This window comes from Pimephales promelas, chromosome 7, assembly GCF_988280905.1.
Source record: "Pimephales promelas chromosome 7, fPimPro1.hap1.1, whole genome shotgun sequence".
In the NCBI taxonomy this organism is placed as follows: Eukaryota; Metazoa; Chordata; class Actinopteri; order Cypriniformes; family Leuciscidae; genus Pimephales; species Pimephales promelas.
In genome coordinates, this window is record NC_142775.1 from 33,216,124 (window position 1) to 33,241,736 (window position 25,613).

The 25,613-nt window shown below is 38.1% G+C and overlaps 1 protein-coding gene across 1 annotated transcript in view; it reads left to right on the forward strand.

The window, feature by feature from the left end:
• vwa8 (von Willebrand factor A domain containing 8) overlaps window positions 1-25,613 on the forward strand; it is a 101,929-nt gene that overhangs the window by 67,470 nt on the left and 8,846 nt on the right. The window contains exons 38-41 of the mRNA XM_039683601.2: window positions 14,300-14,408; window positions 15,327-15,483; window positions 20,227-20,335; window positions 25,127-25,252. Of these exons, the coding sequence (XP_039539535.2) occupies window positions 14,300-14,408; window positions 15,327-15,483; window positions 20,227-20,335; window positions 25,127-25,252 (501 nt within the window). The remainder of the gene's footprint in view (window positions 1-14,299; window positions 14,409-15,326; window positions 15,484-20,226; window positions 20,336-25,126; window positions 25,253-25,613) is intronic.

Below are 25,613 nucleotides of genomic sequence, written 5' to 3' on the forward strand. Positions count from 1 at the left end.
GAAGCTCAAGACTGTGTTATCTTGCTGTTGGTCTGGGGGTTTTCTTTAACGGCCTCACAGCAGTGTCCTCACACCCTTCACATCACAAACACACACATTCTCCCAATCACGCTTCTTCTTGCCCCATACATACAGTCGACAGAGCATGTCCTGCCCTCCTGTAGGTGAAAAATTCTGTTTGCTTCTTTGTGGTAAATTAGTATACGGGGAGTCCTGAATATGCTAATGTGCCCCGCCTCCACTCACTCATACAGGCTCGTCTACAAGTAGATGTATCAGAATGGTAATGCGTTTTATGTATCGCTCTCTACAACATCGGACACATAACAGTTATTAATATGATTATCCTTTTGCTTGACTACGTTATCAAACCGCTAATAATGTGTTTCTTGCTAATGTTACACAAACTATGGTCCCGTTCTCCATCTCAGAGTCAGATATCTTGGACAGATACCTTCTGAAAATCTGCGGGGAAAAAATTGTGATAGTGTTGACTGGTGAATTTTCAAATGGTTTGTCTCCACAAAACACCACATAGACATACAGTATAAACAACAATAAAAACTTGATTTTCATCACTTTAACATAATTTGTTACATATATTTAAAAAGTTAAAATATGAACACATTATTCAATTACACATACATTGTTTTATTAATTTATATTCAACACAAGCAGTCTTTGGTTTTAAATTAAGTTCTTATTTTAGCAAGTCATAATTTAACTTTTATTAAATTGACTTGAAAATGCAATGGGCTATATGCACGCATAAATTCCGCATTTGACGCAAGGATGCTCGTCCATTTCCGGTTGTGGAGATTAAAGCGGAGGAAAACCGAGGAAAACGGGATTATGGCAGAGTCTTCAAAATTTACTGTCCTCCAGTCTTTGAAAATGAAACGTACATACGTTTAGATGTAATTTTATATATAGTTAATTTTATTTAATATAATTTTAAAAAGAAGCATAAACACAACGAGGGGTGTCTGTTTTATCTGTTTTTGTGACTAACGTTTCTTTAGTATAACCATGGAGTATAAAATTCAATATAAATTCTCGGTATTGCATTGGACTCTACGATCGGCGGAAATTATCGAGCATCCCTAATGCTTTACCGGAAATACCGCCGTGCATAGAGCCCATTCTGTGTATTTAATAATAATTTCATTTAATATACATTTTTTTTAATTCATTATTTCTTTAAGACATTTCAGAAATCTCTCTTCATTTCCTCTATAGTAATGAATGTGTGATATTGCAACCAGGATTTGCGTCTCCTCACTCTAATTCAATATTGCTGACTTTAGCTGTTCCACAAACATGTATGATATACACTGAGGGCATCTTGTAGCAGCTGGGTGTATTAGACAAGCAGGACGTCCTGGATTAGAGAAGCAACAGTGACCTCCTCACTTTGTCTCGTTCTGCTGTCAAATGTTGATCAAACCCCCAGTTTGACGGTCAAACCTCCAGATAAACGAAACAGAACGGTGCACTGAATGAGTTTTAATGCGTGTTTATTCAGATGACATTGGTTCAAGTCTGGCCTGCAACTTTCTAATCAGTGCTACATGATCTTCAGTCTTACTGTGCATCCTGGGTTCATCCAGGATTTTTATTTTGGTCCAGTTCTGGAAGATTTTCAGTGCTAAAGCTGTTCTTTCATGTATTTGGCCTGGTCTTCAAATATGAGATCTTCTCTGTTAAAACTGTTACTGTAGAGAATGATGGAAACATTCCCAGACTCCAGCTGGCAGGGAGTCTTCTCTTCTAGGATCTGTGCCACCTCCTCATTCTCTCAGTCTGTCGACCGTCTCATTCCCTTGCTTCGTTTTGTTACTCTCCCTCGGGTCCTTTAATTCTCCCCCTATCATAGTGCTCATATTTTCTGCTCTCTCACACTGTTTCAGTCGTCTGTGTGTCAGGGCCTCAGTCGGAGGCCTATTGTGCAGCATTCCTGTTCCCAGAGGGAGTGAGCACTCAGTGAGTTTGCTAGTGTTGTGTTGTCTCCCTTCTCTGTGTATTAATCAGCTCATGCGTTTCCCACAATCCCCCGATTCCCTTTACATGAGTTATGAGAAGCCCGCTCTGACAGTGATTCGGTTTCTCCTGCTGATGCATGCAACATCATGGCTTTCAGTTACATTACATTACTACAATGGGAAACATTCCTCTGAGCTTGTTGATTGAAAGCACATTGTAAACATCAGGCAGGATACGCTCATTACTTGAATTTGATTGAACTCATTGTCTATGGAGCACAGCAGTGACCGGCGCCCACTTTTTTTTTTTCTGTAAAAATTCGGTTGTCATTTATTCACGCTCAAGTTCCAAACCTTTATGAGTTTCTTTTGTCTGTTGAACACAAAATAAGATATTTTGAATAATGTTGTTAAGACTGTTGATGGTATCCATTGACTTACATAGATTTGTTTTTCTTCTTTTTGTTTTTTCAATGGCTACCATCAATTTTCTGGTTGCCATACAGGTTTTGAACAACACAAGGGTGAGTAAATGATGACAGAATTTTGCTTTTTGGGTGAACTAACCTTTTAAGTGTAAAAGGCATATGATTCATATATTTGTAAAGGAAAACATGTTGAGTAAAATGCATATATCAGCGTACAAGTTTAAAATGCATATATTTAGTTTGCAAGTGTAAAATTCATAGATTTGTAAAATGCACAGTATATATGAAGAGTTCAGATGCAAAATCCTCTAAATGCCATTTGAAATTTTCTTCTAAAATGACCATTTTTATCGAGCTTGTATATTTAAGTTCAGTAATTTCACTTAAATGACAATTAATAGGTAATCTTCATTGCCATTTAAGTGAAATTACTGAACTTAAATATACAAGCTCGATAAAAATGATCATTCTTGAAGAAATTTCAAATGGCACTTAGAGGCTTTCGCATCTGAACTTTTCATATATACACACACACATATATATATATATATATATATATATATATATATATTTGCGCACAGCTTCTGCCAGCGCAAACACTCTTTTGGCTTTGAAAAACTACTGTCAGGAGGATTTACTAAAGACACGCAATGAAAAATTAGCGCTGAAAAGGCATAGATAGGGTTATTTTTGCAGCTGATCTCATTGCTTATGCATTTATAGGAGTTTCCCTGTAAGATGCAAAATTTATGGAAGGAGGGTGTTTAAATGAATCATGCATGGTAATTTACTAATGTTTGCGCTGGTCAATTTACTGGTATTTGCGCCATTATTTAACACCTGAAAAAAAGCATGTTTTAAACCAGACCCTAATTTGTGCTGCTCTTGGTAGATTGTGTTGGTCATTATGGAAATGATCCGGCCTTTTTAGTAAACATGGCCCTTAGTGTAAAATTCATATGCATATATTTAAGAAAATGCTGTGTAAAAAAATCAAACGCACATTTTGTTTGACAAATTCTGTTTTCAAAACATGAAAAAGTGTGTACAACTAGTGACCCTAAGTTGAGAAAACTCAAAAATGTCCTTCAGCTGGTTGCCTTAAACTTTTAAGTTTTCTCTACTTTTTTTTTACAGTGTGTAAAATGTGTGTATTTAGTGTAAAATTCATATATTTAGTGTAGAATTTATATATTTAGTTTATTGCAGGCTATATAAGTTTAGTTTTATGAAGGAGAATACGTGACCTTCTGTTCACACCTGGTCTACAAAATCATGTTGCTACAGATAAACCGAACCACAGCTCCTTAACCTTTTGAAAGAGTCTATTATGACTTTATACCAAGCTGTCAATCATTTTGCCCCGATATATGAGAACAGCACACCACAACTTTCCATAATTAAATGTCATAGATTAGAGTGAATGTCTCTTATGTCAGAGATCTGGAATTTTGTTTTTGTACCTGTACAGTGTTTATGTACGTACGATATATTTGTCTAGGCACTGAGGTCCTGTCCACTAAATTGGATGCACATCATTCTGACCACACATGACGGACGTGACAGTGTTCAGTCATGCGAGGAATGTGTGAGCCTGACGTCAGCGCTGCTCACTGATCCTGCTCCATACATGTCCGTCTGTCTGCATGTATGGATGTATTTATAAAGTGATCAGTGCAGCAGATGTGTGCAGTATCAGTGATGCAGAATATAGATATGATGTGTGTCAGACGGGAAATAAGAGGGCGCTTTGACTCACCCCTTACACACACATCACAAACCATACAGTCATGACGAGAGAGACACAGCAGCTGAAAACATCCATCATCTAATACTATCTCAAACCTAATACAGTGCTAGTTATATACTGTTAAAGACCTAATATGTTATAAGTAAAAACAAAAAAAAATGTAAAAAAAAAAAAATCTTAATAATGATTAAACCCACCCAATCTGGAAACACTGACTGTTTTTCGCATAATATATCGTAGGGATATATTTGATTTCGTCCCTTGCTTCGTTCCTGAATGAATCAATTTGAATATATATATATATATATATATATATATATATATATATATATATATATATATATATATATATATATATATATATATATATATATATATTAGGGGTGTGCAAAGCAGCCGCTATTTGTATTTGTATTTGTTCAGGGAGGAAAAGTATTTGTATTTGTATTTGTATTCGAGTAAAATTCAAAATAGGCATAAAAATCTTTAAAAATAGGCCTACTTTATAGTGTATGGATTCTTTAATTATATCCATTATAATAATTATGGATATGCAATATTGGTTGGTTTTTTCTATAAATCCAGCAATGAACATGTAACAAGAAAAGTCATTGAAAAGAAAATAACAGTCAGCCATTACCTCATGAACCATGGTTAAACCAACAACTAATAAAATATAATTGTGAACATTATGAACCCCAACACCACGGTGGAGGACGCTGTGCAGACAGAATAAGTTATATGGATAATTTATAGTGAGGAGGTTGATTATGAGCCCGACGCGAAGCCTGAAGGGTTTTCGCTATAACTACGCCTCGCTCTACATTACCCCGCTTATTACATGGCTACCTACCAAATAAATCAATAATTTGACGCAAAATATGGATATAAAAAGGAGTTTATTAATTTAAAAAACGATTGTATCGCTCCCGCTAAAAAAAGAAAAATAGTCCGTTCTGTCTCTACGTTTAGAATCCATGGCAACGCTCTGTTTTTCATAGCAACCTAAGCAACGGTGTGTTGTACTTATAAGCAGCGGCCTGTTATAATAACAGACCGCATTCTACATTGGAATTCAATCAAGCCATGAAACAAATAATTACCGTTACCGAGCTAACAGAGCTACGTAAACAGAGCGAACATGAAAACACCCGTCTGCAGACGTCAATAATGGAATATACTCCCGATCAAACTCCGCTTCCCGAAAGTTATAAACTGCCACCGGAACATAGTTAAGGTACAAACATCTATTAAACAAAAATAGTGATGCAGTTAAGTGTTTTTTTTTTTTCGCTCAGCCGAGCCCTCTCTGTTGCTGTGTGGAGCAGCCTGTGTCAGTCACCTCTTCCTGAACGTCACTCACTCAACTCGCGCACTGACTCAAGTCACTCAACTCGCGTCTCGTGAGGAACGCAGCTTTTTGATATAAAGTATTTCTTGTTCCCGAATACAAATATTTTTTTAAGTATTTGTTCGGAATAAGTATTCGTAAAAAACACATTATTTGTACCTTTCCGAATACCGTATTCGGATTCGGCTCCACCCCTAATATATATATAGGAATAAATTACACTTCACTATATATTCACATAGAAAACCGCTGTTTTAAATTGTAATAATATTTCACAATAGTACTGTCTTTTTTTTTTGTATCAAATAATTGCAGCCTTGGTGAGCAGAAGTACGGAGGCGTATTGCATTCACTTGAAGAAAAAAAATCTACTCTGTATTTCTGAATTAATGAGTTAATTTTTCATGAGAAAAAAAATGTTTCTCTATTTTTATGAATTAATGAGTTAGTTTTTCATGAGAAAAAAAATTTTTGCTCTGTTTTTCTGAATTAATTAGTAAATTTTTCATGAGAAAAAAAGTTTTTGCTCTGTTTTTCTGAATTAATGAGTTAATTTTTCATGAGAAAAAACGTTTTTGCTCTGTTTTTCTGAATTAATGAGTTAATTTTTCATGAGAAATTGTTTTTTTTGCTGTTTTTCTGAATTAATGAGTTAATTTTTTCGTGAGAAAAAAAGTTTTTGCTCTGTTTTTGCTCTTCAAAAAAATTCCATGAAAAATTGAACAGAGCAAAAACTTTTTTTCTCATGAAAAATTAACTCATTAATTCAGAAAAACAGAGCAATTTTGTTTTTTTCTCATGAAAAATTGACTCGTTCATTCAGAAAAACAGAGTAGATTTTTTTTCTTCAAGTGAATGCAATACGCCTCCGTACAGAAGAGACTTCTTTTAAAAACATAAAAAATCTTACCGATCTAAAAATTTTGACCAGTAGTGTGTATATATATATATATAATTTACAAAAAATGCACAATAATTGCTTGAATAAAAATAAAGTTTGAATGGAGTCTGAACCAGAAGTGTTAAAATGTCTGCAGAGGCCTCAGTCTGACCAGGGCAAATTTGTGTTTTATGTAGGAATTTAGTCAGCTCCGTCAATGTAGGAAGAAATGCCACAGCTTTCTTTACATTTACTGCTTGAATTTACAAGAGGATTTTTTTGCTGCTTTGACATTTATCTGATGACATTTTGTGACATCTTTTAGCATTTAAAGGGGTCATAAAACGATGTACCTGCACCCTGCACTTTTTCAAGTTGATTGTACTGAAATGTGTGTTGGCAGTGCCTGTGCACAACCAACATAATGATACAAATCTATCCAGTGTTTTTCTTTTAATCTCCGTGTATATTTTCCCTGCCTCAAATCGAGCCAGTGTTGACTGACTGCAGCATTTCAACTCACCCCCACCCTGAGCGAGCTGTCATCATAGTCCGTCATTGTTGATACGCTGGAGCAGAATGGCGTCCAAGCAATTGTAGTGTTCTGTTCTTGGGTGTAATAACAAACATAGTCATTTTGATGTTCCTAAATCCGAACCGCTGAAGACACAGTGGCTGAGTTTTGTTTTTAAAGTGAATATTTCCCATGATCAACGTCAATGCTTGCGCTAATAATTTATCCAAGACTTCTTTATAAACAAGGGTCAGTAGGAGTTGCTTTTGCTGAGAAGCTGCTCCTGAAAAAAGAATTGGTACCAACTATTCATGTCCCTGCTGCACCTCCAGAAGAAGTGAGTGTAAAGTTTTATTAACCTTTATATTAATCTTGGCAAATCGCAGAAAAAAGTTGTTCATGAACTAACGTACACATCAGTAAACACTCAGCGTTGGTATCTCACTACTCTACCCTGCCAGTGCATACAAAAATAGATCAAAGTGACATTACATTAACCAACCATTCAGAAATGTCTGTTTGACCCTTAATTGTCAAACTTCTTTGCGACCGTCATCTTGTTCCGGGTCCAACTCCGGTTCAAACTGATACGATTGCACAGATGTGTCCTCAGAGACTCCCGCTGCCATTCTCTCGCCAAAATATACCCTCAACTGTTGTCAAGGCAACACTCCATGTGCGGTGTCAAAACACCAGCAGAACAGAGGGGCGGAGTCAGCGAAGCTCATTATCATTTAAAGGCATATGCACTGAAACGGTGTGCTGAAAGTTCTGAGTTCTTTTTGACCAGGTAAAATGAGTATTTTCTTACAATACTAATGAGAATTTTTAATAAAAGTATATTACAAAGTTTTCATTTAGACCCTAAACATTCATATTAGCTTACAAAAATGGCATTATATGACCCCTTTAAAGAACCATCTCTTCCTCTTCTTCTTTCAATTTGAATTCAGGGTGGGTGGTAGGGTCGTATATATTGTTCTGTTCAACTATAGAAGTGTCCAGAGATTTTGCTATATCATAAAAGGTGCAGTTTCCACAAAAATATTAAGCAGGACAACAGTTTTCAAATGTTTCTTGAGCATATAATCAGCATATTAAAATTATTTATGAAGGATCATGTGACACTGAAGACAGTAATGATGCTGAAAATTCAGCTTTGCATCACAGGAATAAATTACATTTCAAAATTAGGTAAAACAGTGATTTTTTAAATGTAAATAATATTTTCACAGTATTGCTGTTTTTACTCTATCAAATAAATGAATCATTGGTGAGCAGTTGAGACTTCATTGGAAAACAGTATATAATCTGACCAATGAAGAGCAATGGCGCAACTTCAATTAAATAAACGACTAAATTAAAGTGGCTTCAATTCATCTAATCAGAACATTTTTAAAACATTATTACAACATTGTCTGCAAGATTTAGGGCATTTTGCCCAGCACTAGTTCTAGTTTATTAACAGTACTTCATCTACTGTACAACAGTTTTTCTGATATCAACTTCTTGTGGTATATATGCAGGGTGAGTAAACAGAACTGTGAAACCCATGAGACCAAGTAAAAGCTCAGCGCTGATGTAATGAAGGGGTTTGTGGGTTCGGTGGGCCTCCTGTGGTCAGCAGCCAGTCCAGTGTGTCTGACTGCATTGTCCTGCTCTCTGTGTGGGTCTGCGAGTGAACACAGCCTGGGACATTTAATTTCAGAAACAACCTCGGAACACGGGCATTCCTCACATTCCAACCCGGGCTCCTGCTCTGCCCACTGGGCAGCGAGGCACTCATCCTAGACATGGGCCAGTACTTCTCTCTGGAGACTGAGTAGTTCGGAGTCATTCCATCCACTTCAGGACACGAGAACTTGTTTCAGATTTCATGTAAATGACTATCTATAAGGAAGCAAACTTTATGGTGAAGCATTTTGTCCAGTTTTGTTTGCATGTGTGAAAGTGTGTACTTATTGAAGTTTGCTTGGACGTGTGAGCAAAATTTGTCCTACATAGATACACATGGAATTGGATAAAAGGCTTAATTTAGAGGTCTGCCCCACTTTTGCATCTCCAGTTAGCCATATGACCCATTTACTTTAGGCTTGTTACGTCAAAATTGTTCCATAATTTAAGTCTTTCTGTACATAGTGACCCCTAAAAGCAAACTGCTGCACACTGTCTTCTTACTTCAGCCACACTTAAATCATGTAAGAATGTCTTTTCTGAAATGTTCGCTCCCTAAAAAGTCCCACAGTGCACTGTGAAAACCAGGGAGCATCAATGCTCACTATGTTCCCTTACCGTAAATTCATAGGGAGCTGATTGAGACGCACATATATGCACTTAAAATCGACAGAAATGAAGGAAAAGAAAATGAGGCAAAATCACATTATTTTTGTTGTATGTTTTAGTGACCATTGTTTGTTTTCAGTTTGGAATTTTCTCTCTAATGCAATGAAGTTCATATTCACATGTTCTAGTTTAGCATATGGAGGATGATCATCCACTGTACTCATCTCAATCACTGTATCAGTGTCTTCATTATCTTCTTTTTCTGTCTGCCTGCCCACCTGTCTATCTGTCTGTCATCAAACTGTCTGTCTTTGAGTTTGTCTGCCCACCTATCTAGCTGTCTGTCATTAAAACTATCTGTCTGTCCACCTGTCTATCTGTCTGTCTGCCCTAATGTCTGCCGATCTGGGGTGTGTTTCTCGTACAATGGCGTAACTCGCTGCTGAACAACCATAGTGTGGTGCATCATTGAAGAAATCAATTAGCTAACAACAGGTCGAGAGCCGTCTAACAACAAAAATCTAAACAAATCTATCAACAGGTCGAGAGCCGTCGTTCCAACCACACAACTTTGCGATGCTGTTTGCAAATGTTTGTTAGAACGATGGTTTCAGGAAATACAGACTCGTTGAACTATGCTGATAACGACAGGAATTGTGACCATATGGCTAACAATTCTTTTGGGAAACACACTCCTGTCTGTCTACCCTAATGTCTGGTGACCTGTCTGCCCTAATGGCTGCTGACCTGTTTGTCAGTCTGCCTTAATGTCCACTGGCCTGTCTGTCTGTCTGCCCTAATGCCTGCTGACCTGTCTGTCTGCCTGCCCTAATGTCTGCTGACCTGTCTGTCTATCTGTCTGCCTGACCTGTCTGTCTGTCTGTCTGCCTGCCCTATTGTCTGCTGACCTGTCTGTCTGTCTGTCTGTATGCCCTATTGTCTGCTGACCTGTCTGTCTTTCTGTCTGTCTGTATGCCCTATTGTGTGCTGACCTGTCTGTCTGTCTGTCTGCCTGCCCTATTGTCTGCTGACCTGTCTGTCTGTCTGTCTGTATGCCCTATTGTCTGCTGACCTGTCTGTCTGTCTGTCTGTCTGTCTGTCTGTCTGCCTGCCCTATTGTCTGCTGACCTGTCTGTCTTTCTGTCTGTCTGTCTGTATGCCCTATTGTCTGTTGACCTGTCAGTCTGTCTGCCTGTATGCCCTATTGTCTGCTGACCTGTCTGTCTGTCTGTCTGCCTGCCCTATTGTCTGCTGACCTGTCTGTCTGTCTGTCTGCCTGCCCTATTGTCTGCTGACCTGTCTGTCTTTCTGTCTGTCTGTCTGTATGCCCTATTGTCTGCTGACCTGTCAGTCTGTCTGCCTGTATGCCCTATTGTCTGCTGACCTGTCTGTCTGTCTGTCTGCCTGCCCTATTGTCTGCTGACCTGTCTGTCTGTCTGTCTGTCTGTATGCCCTATTGTCTGCTGACCTGTCTGTCTTTCTGTCTGTCTGTATGCCCTATTGTGTGCTGACCTGTCTGTCTGCCTGCCTGCCCTAATGTCTGCTGACCTGTCTGTCTGTCTGCCTGTCTGTCTGCCTGTCTGCCCTAATGTCTGCTGACCTGTCTGTGTGTCTGTCTTTCTGCCCTAATGTCTGCTGACCTGTCTGTCTGTCTCTCTGTCTGCCTGCCTGCCTGCCTGCCTGCCCTAATGTCGGCTGACCTGTGTGTCTGTCTGTCTGTGTGTGTGTGTGTCTGCCCTAATGTCTGCTGACCTTTCTGTGTGTGTGTCTGTCTGTCTTCCCTAATGTCTGCTGACCTGTCTGTCTGTCTATCTGTCTGCCTGCCTTAATGTTGGCTGACCTGTCTGTCTGTCTGTCTGTCTGTCTGTCTGTCTGTCTGTCTGTCTGTCTGTCTGTCTGTCTGCCTGCCCTAATGTCGGCTGACCTGTCTGTCTGTCTGTCTGTCTGTCTGCCTGTCTGTTTGCCCTAATGTCTGCTGACCTGTCTGTCTGTCTTGTCTGTGTATATGTCTGTTTTTTTCCTATATGTCTGCCCACCTGTTTATCTGTCCTTTTGTCTGTATATCTGTCTGATTTTCAAAACTGTCTGTCTACTCTTGTTTTAATCTGTAATGTCAGTAGGGTGTTGTGATAATGCTTGTGTGCCTCATTTTTGTGCTGTTAAATCCCAGCTAATCTGAAGCCACGTTGCACGTGCATGCTCACATAAATCTCCTTATCATAAACAGGACTGTCACTGATCTTCCGTAGAGAAGAAGTTTGGCAGTGGATATAGGGTACACGTTTTTATGCAGATATCTACAATGGCTTGTTATGTGTTCAAATGCATCTTGCTGGTGTGGCATTTATGTACATGTTATTGGCAAATGTTCATCTCTAAGCCACGTTCATCGTGAACATCTGTAAGCCATATCTCTTCCGTTCCTAATACACACTTAGACACATTATATCTCACACACACACACACTTTGTTGTGAAATATTGAAAGTGCATGACCTCATATCAGATTAAGTGTGTGTGTAGGTGTCAAAAGAGCCTTGAGTATAATATTACACTCACAAAAAAGTATCTGGACATCATATAGTGAATATTTAAACTGGAGGAATTTGTTGTTATATTGGACCAATTTCAGAATTGAAATGAAAATGCTGACTATGATCTTGTCATCTCTTCATTCTATTTAAAAAGAAATCCTGACAGACATGTATTTAAAGATGGATTTACAGGAATAATTTACTCAAAATTTAAGTCACTTTACTCTTCACACGCAGTCCTCTCTATGATATCATTTTCTATTTTATATCTCTTTTTCTGTATGTTTCTGCACTATTTTAATTCATAAATAATGAGTTTAAGAAATACTCTAGGCAATTCAGACATATGCTTCATTGTATGGAAAATTCGGCATTATCCCTCAGCAAAACATATTTTGTTTTCCACCAAAGAAAACACATTTGAAATGGCATGAGGGTGACTAATTCGCTTTTGGATTAAATATTTTTAAAGTATTAAAGGTTAATTCATGCAGCATCAAAACTTTCACCCTGCATGACTGATTTAACCCACTGGATCACAAAGGGCAGATCTTTCCTCTAGCTTCCACGGTCTGTTTATTTCAACTGTTCCTTTCCGTATGACTTGGCAAAAACATTTCTGTTCATTCCCTACATGTGTACTTCCCTTCAGTGTGCAGTGTAAAACGGGAAGTGTCTTAATAAGCTAAGACTTCAAGTTCAGGGACCTTACGTGACCTTGCCTAGTCAAAGCATGCAGGATCGTTGCATAATGAGAATTGCCTTTTATATTTATAGGAGGGAAAGTGACATGTTCAAACAATAAGTATCTGTTCTCTCACTGTCCAACATTAAAAGAGTCCAACTGTGCTGCTATCTCTCTCAAAGACACCACGCTCACAAGTTTGAAGCGTTCAGACTGTATTTGCACACAGCAGGAGGCTGTAAAGGAGTGTGTGGAGGTCATGAGAAAGCCCCACAACCCTTCAGATGGGTGTGTGGGTATTAAAGAGAGGCCCAGTGCTTTATGATATGAATGGACTGTGTGAAGGAAGATAAGAAGAGGGAGAGATTGCCACTAAATGAATGTAGAAACCTGCTTCAGAGAGCTTCAAGTCAACATTAGGAAACAAATATGTCTGATAACGCTTCAAAATTGGTTGAGATATCCCCCATGAACCATGAGACAAGGCCTTGCAAAAAAGCAGTGATGTCCCATGTGACAGTAATCCATTTATTGTGCATTTTTGTGCTCTGCTGAGATTTTTCTTTCCATCTTTCTCACAAAAACATGGAGCAGGGACCGTCACCCCAATACAAAATGTGTAGCCTTGCATATTAATAGAAACCAAACACATTATGATAGTTATATTATGTTAAGACAGTAAATTAGAACGATGCATGTTATTGTTGTTGCACATGCATCATTGTCTGTATGTTACAGTACTTTTCATTGTTAAAATTGAGATTTAAAGGGTTAGTTCACCCAAAAATGAAAATTCTGTCAGTATTTACTCACCCTCATGTTGTTCCAACCCCGTAAGACCTTCGTTCATCTTCGGAACACAAATTAAGATATTTAAGATATTAAGATCACTCCTGCATACAGTCCATAGGCTTCTTGAGGGACTGGCTCTTGCCGTCCCCGAAAAGTCATAAAAGACATCGTTAAAATAGTCCAAGTGACTACAGGGGCTCAATCTTAAGTTTATCAAACGACGAGAACACTTTTGTGCGCAAAAAAACAACAAAAATAACGACTTTATTTCAACTATTCGTTTATTTCTCCCTCTGCGCGAGTCAGCTAACTAGTTTAATAGCGTAAGCTTCTGTTATTGTACGTCACACGCATCACACACACATGACCAGCGTCGGCCAATAGTGAGCCTACGTGTGACGTAGCTCTACGCAATCACACTACGTTAACGGACTATAGGTTTATGGAGAAGGAAGTGAATAGTTGAAATAAAGTCGTTATTTTTGTTGTTTTTTTGCGCACAAAAGTGTTCTCGTCGTTTGATAAACTTAAGATTGAGCCCCTGTAGTCACTTGGACTATTTTAACGATGTCTTCAATTACTTTTCGAGGACGGCAAGAGCCAGTCCCTCAAGAAGCCTATGGACTGTATGCAGGAGCGATCTTAATATCCTAAATATCTTAATTTGTGTTCCGAAGATGAACGAAGGTCTTACGGGGTTGGAACAACATGAGGGTGAGTAAATACTGACAGAATTTTCATTTTTGGGTGAACTAACCCTTTAAGTCGTGGACCCCTGTTTGAAGACATTTTAAAATGTTTAAATCTATCAGTCAACAAACTTTGCATTGTCATTCAGTTTGTGACTTGTTTCCTGGCAGCTCGGCTTGAGAATAAACAGTTATTTTTCTTGCATAATACATTGTTTCCTGCGATTGTGATTCCAGAGTAAATGTTTATGGCACATCAAAAAGTCTGTGTAAGCTCATTCTGTTCTTTGGTATATAACTCACTTGCTTTGCAATGTAAAGATGACTTGGATTTAATTTACCTCATAACCCTAGATGGAGATCAAATGGGTGAATTTTCAATGATACTATTGAAAGTGCTTTCTTATTTCAGATCACCATTCAGAGAGACAGTGGCCTAGATGTCAGCTCCCCCAAACATGGAAAAATTGACCCCAAAAACGCCCCTCATGTTGGGGGGAACCAGTGGGCTGGAGGCACAGGTATAGTCACATCCCATCAAAGGAGAAACACAAAACTTGTCCAGTCATATTTAACCCCATCACAGTAATGAAATAGGAATATCAATATGAATAAATCAGGTTGTACATCAGTCATACATCAGTTATGAAACAAATTCTTAAAGCTATAAACAGGCTCCACAAAAGATAATAGTCTTTATTCAGCTCAGTTCAGGTCAATAACTGTCATTGTTGCTGTTCATCAATAATGAAGATAGTTGTGTCATTATTCAGCTCAAGTCAAGTCACATGTATTTATATAGCGCTTTTCACAATACAGATTGTATCAAAGCAGCTTCACAGTGATAACATGAAAGTAGTACAACACAGATCAATAATATTGTTAAATATTAAATATTAAATAACCCCAACTAAGCAAGCCAAAAGCAAGGCAGTGCAATGTTTATTCAATTCAGCTGAAAAACTGTGCCAATATCCAGCTCAAATGAGTTAATTTTGTCACATTGTCACTAATATTACTAAAAAATATTTTTAATCACAGCTGAGCATGCCAAAGGTAAAAGTGGCACGGAAACAAAACTCCATATTTATACATCAGCTAAAGATTTGTTGTACTGCATTTCATTTATGCACATTCAAAATTGTATTTACTGTTATACTGTAGAATTTAACTTTACCATAATAAATAAAATCTAATGAGAATCACAATTTACTTTAAAAAAAAAACAAACATATTAAATAGGACCTAATGACTGTTTTCTTTAAATTTGCCTATAAATCCATCTCTAACTTTAAAGCAAGCTCTCTAAATAAAAGTTAAATTAAAAATATTTAAATTAACCTGTATTTTTTAAATCTCCAATTATTATGCAAGTACCCTACACACGCTTATCAATCACCTACGTGGTAACTCAACAAATTGCCTGCATGTTGGTGCAGGTGGCAGAGATACAGCAGGTCTCGGAGGGAAGGGAGGACCCTACCGTCTGGACGCCGGGCACAAAGTTTACCAGATCTCTCAGGCGGAGAAAGACGCTGTGCCAGACGAGGTGAAGAAAGCAGCACGCGAGATGGGGGAGAAGGCTTTTAAGCAGAGGTACACCCATCTGTCTCTCTCATTCATCACTCACTCAGTTCAAACACAGATTTCTCCAAAAAGCCTACCCTTGACCCTGCGTGACCTTTACCCTCTGGCCTGAGTGCCTGTTAATCTCTCCAGATATTTTGCAGTGCTGTCTCAATGAAAGCAAGTATGTGTGTGAGGCTTCGTTTTATAAGCTACTGAGCTGTCTATGCATGCATTGCATTTATGCAGCACTAAGATCGAGTAACACTAATAGAGAGATGCAACCACGATCGAATAAGAGCAAATCATTTGTGACTCTAATGAGAGCTGTCTTAGTACAATAGTACGGTCTAAATCCAGACTGAAAATCCTCGCAGATATAATTTCTTTCAAAAAAAGGAACATAGTTGTGCGGATAAACACATGGCCTGTGTGATGAAAGAAGGAAACGGATGTACTTTCAAAGGAAGAGCAAGTTATTAAGACTGAAGAAAACAAAGACAAGACATTTTTGGAATTGCATAAAAACTTTCAATTATTTACTGTACAATAAGACCATCAACCTGGTAATTAAGTTGGTAAGTGAGTCAATTTTGGTATGTAGAGTGTTTTTCACATGTGCATGATGCAAATCAGTCAGTCATGCTATGTGGGGTGTAGAGAGTACCACGCTTTGGAACGGACAAGAAATATTAAAATGAGTGACTCGTAAAAAAACAGCACGTTCTAGATCACAGAATAGACACTATAGAGGTCTTCAAAGGGCCCAGTTATCTCAGATATGCACCCTGTGAATGCTGCGATTCATTAAGCTGTGTGGGCAGGCACATGAAGCAAGTACAAGTGTTTCTCCATCAAGGACACCTCTGTTTGGGCCAATGGACTGCACAAAGCTCTTTTGCTCTTTTTTTAAAAGCTTAATAGATCTTAAAGGGAACATTTCACAGGATTTTTCTTGTTCTTTTAAAATTAAATGGCTTTTCTAGAGTTTACAGCTGCTTTGGCCACAGAACCCATATATTCTTTCACGCATATCTTTCAAAGTCTTCATCAGAAAAACATTTAGAATTAAAGGGTTAGTTCACCCAAAAATGAAAATTAAGTCATTAATTACTCACCCCCATGCTGTTCCAACCCCGTAAGGGCTGCTCACCGGCTGTTACCGGCTGCTCACCGCTTAGGAGTTTTACCGCCACCTACCGTATAAAATGATGATCCAAATATAAGGCGCTCCGGATTATAAGGAACACTGTCGTTTTTTGAGAAGATTAAAGGCTTTTAAGTGCACAGCGCGCATCTTCCTCTGCTTGTAAACAGAAAGTTTTGCGCTTCCAGCTATATCAGCACATCATCTTATACGGTAGGGGGCGGTAAAACTCCTAAGCGGTGAGCAGCCGGTAACAAGAAGTAGACGAATGAGAACGTCCTCGTCTCAGTTCTCGCGCATGCGCCCATAAGGAAGTAATGGAATAGTGGAATAAAGTCGTTATTTATGTTTTTTTCGCACAAAAAGTAGTCTCGTCGCTTGATAAACTTATAATTGAGCCGCTGTAGGCACATGGAATATTTAAACCTTTTCTTTAATGACTTTATGGGCCGTCAAGAGCCAGTCCCTTAGGCATCCTATGTAGGACTGATCCAGCTCTCAGATTCAATCAAAAATATCTTTATTTGTGTTCCGAAGACGAACGAAGGTCTTACGGGGTTGGAACAGCATGGGGGTGAGTAATTAATGACTTAATTTTCATTTTTGGGTGAACTAACCCTTTACGTTTTTTGTTATCAATAGTATCAAATGCAGCACTAAGATCGGATAACGCCAATAGCGAGATACAATCACAATCAGAGGATAAGAGCAAATAATTTGTGACTCTGATGAGATGAGATGAAACGCATTTGGTCAGATATTGATTTAAAATGCTGTTATTTGAATAAATTATGATTTATGGAAAGCTAAATCTTAAAGATTTTTAAATGCTTTTGATGTTCACGTTCACAAACGCTTCAATTGTTTGACTTGCTTCTATGACTTGCTGCACTTGCTTCTATATATTCTCTGCACTTTTTCACTCTCATGTGCTTCTTCCCACTGCTGTTGCATGGCCACGCTGGCCACCTCACTCTCCGGTCTGTGGACAAGTTTGGAATTCAGGAGAAAATAGCAGCAGTCTGTCCTCCCTCCAATAACACTGCGCAAAGAATGTGAGCTTCAGAGGCCAGACAGGAAACCCACAGTGTGTGTGTGTGTGAGGAGCTAAGGAGGAAGAAGGACAGCGATAATGCCACGAGCAAGAAGAGAGCACTCCTTACATGTTACATTTATCTTTTGTAGCACAGGAAGAATTTAGCGGCACTTTTGTGGCTTTTCCAGATATTTTTGGTCCAGGTGGTGATGGAGAGGTGAGGGATCGTTTCTTTTGAAAAGAATCATGGTGTCACAGTGTTTTGAGATCACAGTGTCTGGTCTGATCTCAAGTCTGATAGTGAGCACACCTGAGGTCTGTGGGCCGTTACAGTCTAGACACACTTCACACTCTGTTTCCCCCTCATGACATCAAACACCTAGGCTCTCACATGCACACACACACTCATGTAGGCCCGTCCTGGACCTGAGCTGAAGAGTTGGATTAACTGTAGAATCTGTTTAGGGATTATTGGCTTCACACACACCACCTGTGCGACAGAAACAGTTCTGCTGAGGCCTGTCCATCAAGTGATTGGGGGAATCTCATAGATCCTATCAAGAACATGGTGCAGATTAAATTTGCAGTTCTGTTACTCTAGTGGCACAGAAATCACACTTCTCAGTAAAAACACAAACAAATGTATGTTTTGGAGTTAGGATTTCTGCATTTTTATAACAATTAAGTACAACCCTTGCTAATTATCATCATTTTTTTTGCAAAAAAGTTTGTAAAAAAGCACAAATGTATATACAAAAACTGCTAAACATAAATTATATTTTATTAAAATTGAATTATGCATCATAATTGTAGGGTGGTGCATGGATGACATATTTTTTCAGGCCAAAATCTGGAAATGAGTTTTAGCACTTTTGGTTCCATCACCCTGAAGTCAATACTTTTTTTTTTCAATGGATTTTTGGATAAATGCCTAAAATAAGATCTGTGGTGAACAAAACTTCAAGATATTTTCATATTTGATTCTACAATATAAAATACATCAGTTGTTGTTTTTTTAATATTTTACTTGTCTTGTAAAGGGTGGTTACTAACAAGTGGTTAAATGGGACTGTAGATGTTGTTGAGGACATTAAACGTCATCAGCCGAACAGATAAACTCATCTACTCATCTACACTTTCACAGCCTCTTGCACTCTTGCACACTATTATAACATGAACTTTCAGGGAAAATGTTTTTAAAAAAAGAAGGAGTTGTCAGAAACTTAGTGATGGTGACGTCTGGAAACTTGGATCCTACGTTTAGCTCTTGATGGATCCTACGTTTAGCTTTTGACTTTTGCTGATTGTATTTATGCTTCAAAATTCATAAAAGTTGGGTATCATGATGAACAAAACGTGTATTAATCATATGCTGTGTTAGTCACAGATCTTGCAATAGTCAAAAAGCCAATGGAAAAAATCCTATTGGACTTTTGTCGAGGGAACCAGGGTGATGTTAACTTCCAGGTTGGCCTGGAATACATCACTACTGCAGTACTCTATTGATTTTCATTACAGATTTAAAAAAAAAAAAGTATTACAGTATTTTTCCAGAATCAACTGAAAATTATCATTAAGAATAATGGGAATCACCACAAAAAAGCATCAGGCACATTATAGTATTGAGAATTCAGAAAGGAAACATGCTTTATTGTCCTAAAAAATTCAGAATGCCAAAAATCTTAAGGGTTTTTATAATATAAGCCAGTGTTTTCAACCAATGGGACAGGGCCAACTAAGGGGACTCAGACATTTTCCAATGGTGGCCACAGGATGACTTAAAAGTAGTTAAATTAGCTAATTATTATTAATGTATAAAAATAATTTGATGCAAAAAAAACACATTTTAATAATATTTCCTTTTATTTTTCCTCAATTACAAGCAGTTTTATCATTAATATTGATATTATCTTAGCCTATATGGGATAATCCTTTAAAGATTGTGATGGACATTTAGAGGTTTTCAGGTCGAAAATACCTTAAAGCCTTTTCTTTTCTTTTTTGGTAGGGTGTGTGTATGAAATGTTTTGGTGACATTGACGCAGCGATCACCGTGGTTGACTCTTGACCTGGCAGAGCTCCAGCCTCCATCCCTCTTACACCCACACTGTTGAGGCTAGCTGGGCTTTGAGCACCTGGGTGTTGCATGTCTGTGGGTGCTGGTCATGGAGCTGTAGGGACTTGCCTTAGAGAAATGTTTATCCTACACCTCCTACTCTCAAGTGTGCACTGTTCTTTATCTTGACAGCTGTACTTAATGTGTGACTAAACAGATCAATGTTCTGCCCTAGAACACTCTTTTAAGACAAACTAGACATTGTTTACAAGACTTCTCAGGGCAAGAATGTCAATGAAGACAAATTGTTATGTTAAGTAGTTCTTACCTGTACAAAACTCTCAACCAAAATGCTTGAAGGTTACAAATGTGAAGTTTCTAAAGCGGTTGATAAGTGGTTGCTTAGATACGTTTTGAAGAGCTCACATGAGCTGTAATAATGTTGGTGCTTTAGTCTGTACTCATACTTCAGTAATTGTAAACACTGCAGAGTGTGTGTCTAATGTGTTGGTTTTTTTTTTTTTTTTGTTACAGGCTCAAGGAAATTGAGATGAGTGAGTATGATGCCACCACTTACGACCGTTTCTCTGGAGCGGTCCGACGACAGGTCCAGTCGCTCCGAATCATTCTGGACAGTCTGCAGGTAAAATCCTTTAGTAGTCTCACTATCTTCTTCCCTGGCCCAGGGTTTCCCAAAATTTTTCATGTTATGACTCTCTTAGAAAGGTTTTAATTTATCTCGAGACACACCACAGACTTTTCAGTGAAATGAGAAATCTTATTCAAGATAAGAGTGACTTTCAGGAGCGACAACCAGTTGAAGTGAACCAATAATTCAGTGGAGCGCACGTGATCCGGTGTTCTGACGATTCATGCTACCCATCGAGATTTGCTTGTTTGTTTGTTTTTTTTAAAAAAGGTACATTTTCCTGTTATAATGTATAATTTCCCTTTAAAAAATGCTTACTACCATATGAATATTTGTATGGTCAGCCAGCTGAAAAAGAATAACTGAAAGTTTCAGAACTATGAGGAAATGTGTACTTTGACAAGTCAAAGATGAATATTTTATGATAATTTTTACTTTTCACACCATTTTAAAAATAAAAACAGTAATCTACAGTATACAGTAGCTACTCATAACTTAGAATTGCGTTATAATTGTATTTCATACGACTTCAATCGGCATTTTGTGATCAATTCGCGGCAAAAATCGACAGAACACCGTCACTACATCCTGTGGTGGAGTGAACCCAGATAGACTGGCACTTGTGCTTTCACTGCAATGGCAAATAACACTCGCTGTTCATCTTTAATATTAAGTATTTTATGTACTGATTCCACTTTTATTTAGTCTTTCCTTCCAAAATGTGTGTTATCAGCAGAAAGAAAACTGATTCGGTGTCTACAACATGGAATAACATCCGTGAAAATGCCACTGACGGCATGCAGTGACAATCAGCTTGTCAGATTTGTTCAGCTCATTCAGCAAAAGATTTAGTAGATGCCAAATCTTCTAAAAGGACCATCTAGTCATTTATTTGTGAATCGGACTGCATAGTTGCATGTTTTTTTTCATAGGAAACAATGCTATGATCTGTGTCATGTCAAAATATATACAAATTAGGCTATTTTGCTCTGCAGATTGAAAACGGCTGATCTTCGATGTCTATAGAAAAATGTTTTTTGAATATTAATATTACATATATATATATATATATATACATGTACATATTTGAATATTAATTTACATGAGGTTAAAATTGGCCTGCTGAATAGCCATTTTCTGAATTACTAGCCAATTAGGTGCAATGAGTATTCGTGCAAGCTCTATGTGCACGTGCACATGCACGGGACCACACCTACAGTCTTTCAGCCAACTCATGAGATGGCCATGCTGTGAGTCCAAAAGAACATGCGTTGTTATTATTATTGGGCGTCCTGCCCTCCTGATTGGTCTGTCGATATGGACCCAGGCGCTCGCCATTCTGTATGGAAGGATGTCCTGTAGCGCGTCTGATCTTTTTTGTTTGGGTGTGGGTGGACAGAGCGCTAGAACCCGGGTGGAGTTTCTCAGAAAATGCTGATTGAAGACCAGCTAGTTTCGCCGTCTACATTCAACTAAACAAGCTGCGGCTCGGTCTGATCTGAGATCTGCATCTGCTCATGGGGATTCCCTGTGCTGTGTGAATGAAGGACCGACTCCAGCCCACAGAGAGGATCAGGTTCCTCTTTGGCAGGCCGTGCGAGGAGCTCTTCTCAAAGACAGATGTGTTTATGTGAAAACATGGTGACAAGGATTATCTCTGTCTGTCTTTCACAGTCCGGTCCTCTAAATCAGCGCTATCTGCTTTCACCTACAATAGCGTTGTGAAGAAGGCTGGCAGCCACAGTGGCATGTGTGTGGTCCAGATGAGCGCACTGGCATCATTCTGTACTAGTCCTGTCCTGTGAAGAAGTTAACCTCCACGTCACCCTGAGCCTCTGTTCTCCGCTTGGGATCTTTCCAGATAGTAATTTGACCACTGCCTATTCATTTGCTCCTGTAAAAATGGCGAGAAGTGAGAACTGTCAGAAGTTTGGAAACATCTAATCTTTCTTTACTATTTTTCCAAGATGTTGAGAATAATAATAATAATATTGTGAGGTGCATCTTGCTGGACACTGCTTTTTCCTGTCTATCCAGTTTCCAATTCCGAAAATAAAATCTAAAATTTCAAATTCTCCAATTAAAAATGTTATTTTAGGAAGACTTTTTTGAACTCTGTTGAGGGTCACATGTTTGCTGGACACAAATTGACTGCTAAACTAAATTAAATAAATATATAAATACATTTACAGAGACCTTTTACCGTTTTTAAGATCATGAGAAACAAGAAAGTTTGAACGCTTGTCCTGGTTCATTAAGTACAACAACAACAACTCATCTGTTTTCAAAGGAATGTAGTATATGAGAGCTGTAAAAAGAGAGCAAAACAGCAAATGTGGGCCCTTACTCTGTAATCACTCCTCATATGATTTTCCACAACTGACTCTCCCAAACATGTTGAACACATGCTCATTCACACACCTACCTGACAGAGAAGTGTTCACAGCAGGTTGTCCTGTAGTTTGTGGTTTATACTCTCATTTATTTTCAGGACTCTGGCCACATGCTCTATGAGCCTGTTATAGTAGCTTGAGGACATTTATTAATGGTGTTTGCAAAAGCAAACATTCCTATATGGCATACTTTTAGGTGTTTTTCAAAACCTTTTATAAATAACACACACACACAAAAAGTTTTTAGTTAAAGTCCCCCTGTAGTCAATCATTTTATCCATTCAATCCCGTCTTTAATCACCAAGGAAGGATTTTCCTGTGGAAAAAATAGCTTGAATCTAACTCTACACCCTTGCTTCATTTAGTATACGTGGAGTCATGAATTTGCAAATTTGCCCCGCCTCCACTCACTCATATAGGCTTGTCTACAAGTGGATGTATCAGAATGGTAATGTGTTTTATGTATCGCTATCTACAACTCAGAACGTCAGTAGAAAAAGGCATATAGTTCATCATAAGGGCTGTGGAACTACATCATTTACATAATTCACCTGATAAATTGTTAAATATACCCAATTTTTCACATCAACAGAAAAATATTCTGGGATAATCTGGCTTCTCTTGAGACTCCGCTGCATCAGAGTGATCATAGTTAAAGCTACACTGTGTAACTCTTTTAGTTTATTCTTAGCTAAAAACACTTAGTTCTTTCAAAAATATATGTGCTCATTAATGTATATTTCCTATATTCAAGTGATAAAGTATTCTCGTGAGTGTATAATATGCCATTGAAAATACAAACGGGTAAGGGGTTCTAATGTCGGTCGCCTCCATCTTGAAAGTACATTAGCCAAAGAGGGACATACCCGTTAATTCAAGCTTCGCCTTTCGCGTTTACATTTGAGTTAACACTCATGGACGAGGTCGAACCGGAAGCCATTTTAATCTTGGACTACATTGGCCACCGTAGGAGTTAAAACGAAATCGGAATTGAGAGGAACAGAAACTAATATTCACTGGATGGTCATATACCCTTTCACCACTAGATGGGGGTAAAAATCACACAGTGTAGCTTTAATGATAGGCTAAAGCCTGCTGGCACGTTGATGTGATTGGTCATACGGTAATTTGAGAAAATACCGTTTTAAGGGAAACTCAGCAATGATGTTGACTTGTGAATTTGTACATGGTTTGTCCTAAAGTATATAAAAAAAAACACGCTGACATTTTCACTCTTTAAGTTTAAAACAAGAGTATATCGATACCATATCAGCTGATCTTGAGAACTTAATTTTCATGCTAATTTCCACTATTTGTACATTTAGATATACAATGATGTTGTCTAGCACTCACATAAAGCTATTTACACTGTTAAATGCAATCTTTATCATGTGTCTTAATTAATACACATTTTTCATGATGTACACTACAATGCCTAAATAATGCCTAAAATGTTGATTGATGTTAGTGTATTATTTTTATTTTATTTTTTTATTTTAACAGTGCCAACCGTTTTATGGTTATCGTCATTATTTCCAAACTGGGGTTTGCGAACCACTGGGCGTTCATGAGTTTTGTGAATAATAATAAAAATGTGATAATAAATAAATAATAAAAACAATCAATATAAAAAAACGTACTTGAATTTTTTAGGTCTATAGGGTTCGACTGACAAAAAAGTTTGGGAATCCCTGCCGTAAATAAAAGCATAGTGTGTGTTGTGGGCAGGTTGTGTTGTAACAAAGTCATTTTCAGGTCTGAAGTCAGTGGAATTACTGGTAGCATTTGTGTGGGAATGGAGCATTAGAGCTCTTTTCCACACAGACTTGAGATATGACACAGAATAGAGCAGAGGATCTCATCCATTCAGTAAATCCCCGGAGTGCCGTCATCCTCTGTGCTGTTTCTTCAGCTCATGACTCTTTATTACAGTGTAACTTCACACTTCTGTCTGAAACTCTCGCAAGTAATGCATTACCTAACAATAATGGGTGATGTGTGTGTGTCTGTGAATGTGCCTACTTGAGTGTACTTGCATGTCTGTCTTTGTACGTGCTTGTGTTCATGTGTGTGGAGTGATGAGTCGTGCTGTGTTGGGTCATTGTTCTTCGTGGAGATCTGACGTGCTCGCTCATATAATGAGAGCCACATGTGGAAGTGCTTCTATGGGTGTTTGATCCATGATGTTTAAAGCAGAGGAGGTCAAGGACCCGCTGGAGGTCAAGGTCACGACTGAGATGCTGTATGCAACTTACTTAATTGTTTTTTTTATTTCATTTAAAGTGTAGAGCTTGGGCTGAACCTCTTAAACTTTTGTAAGATGTCTGCTTATAACCAGAAGACTATTTGAGTTTGATTTATTTGAAAGATGTAAATGGTGTTTGTGTTTCAGGCTAAAGGGAAGGAGAGGCAGTGGTTGAGGAATCAGGCTCTGGGCGAGCTGGACGATGCTAAGATCATTGATGGCCTAACAGGAGAGAAGGCCATTTACAAACGCAGAGGAGAGCTGGAGCCAGAGGTGAGAGCTCACATTCACTAAACAATCGTGGCAAACGAATACAGGGCTTTAAATGCACAAACAAACACATATCAATACAAAGTTTTTAAGCAAATAACTACTTACATTTTGGTCAGTTTCTAACATATATCTTGTGGTCAGCATGATATGTAAATTCATCCTATCTATTTTCTTTTTTTGTAATTTAAAATCTCTGATGAAGTTCTCTTTTGTTCTTTTCTTAAAAATAGCGGAAAAATGTTGACTAATGGAATAATGTGAACATTTAGCAGCATTTAATGAATATGCAAATACTGCATTTGCCACAGGGTTTCCTCACTGTAAAAAAAAATGTTGGTTTAACTTAAAAAAGTAAGTAACT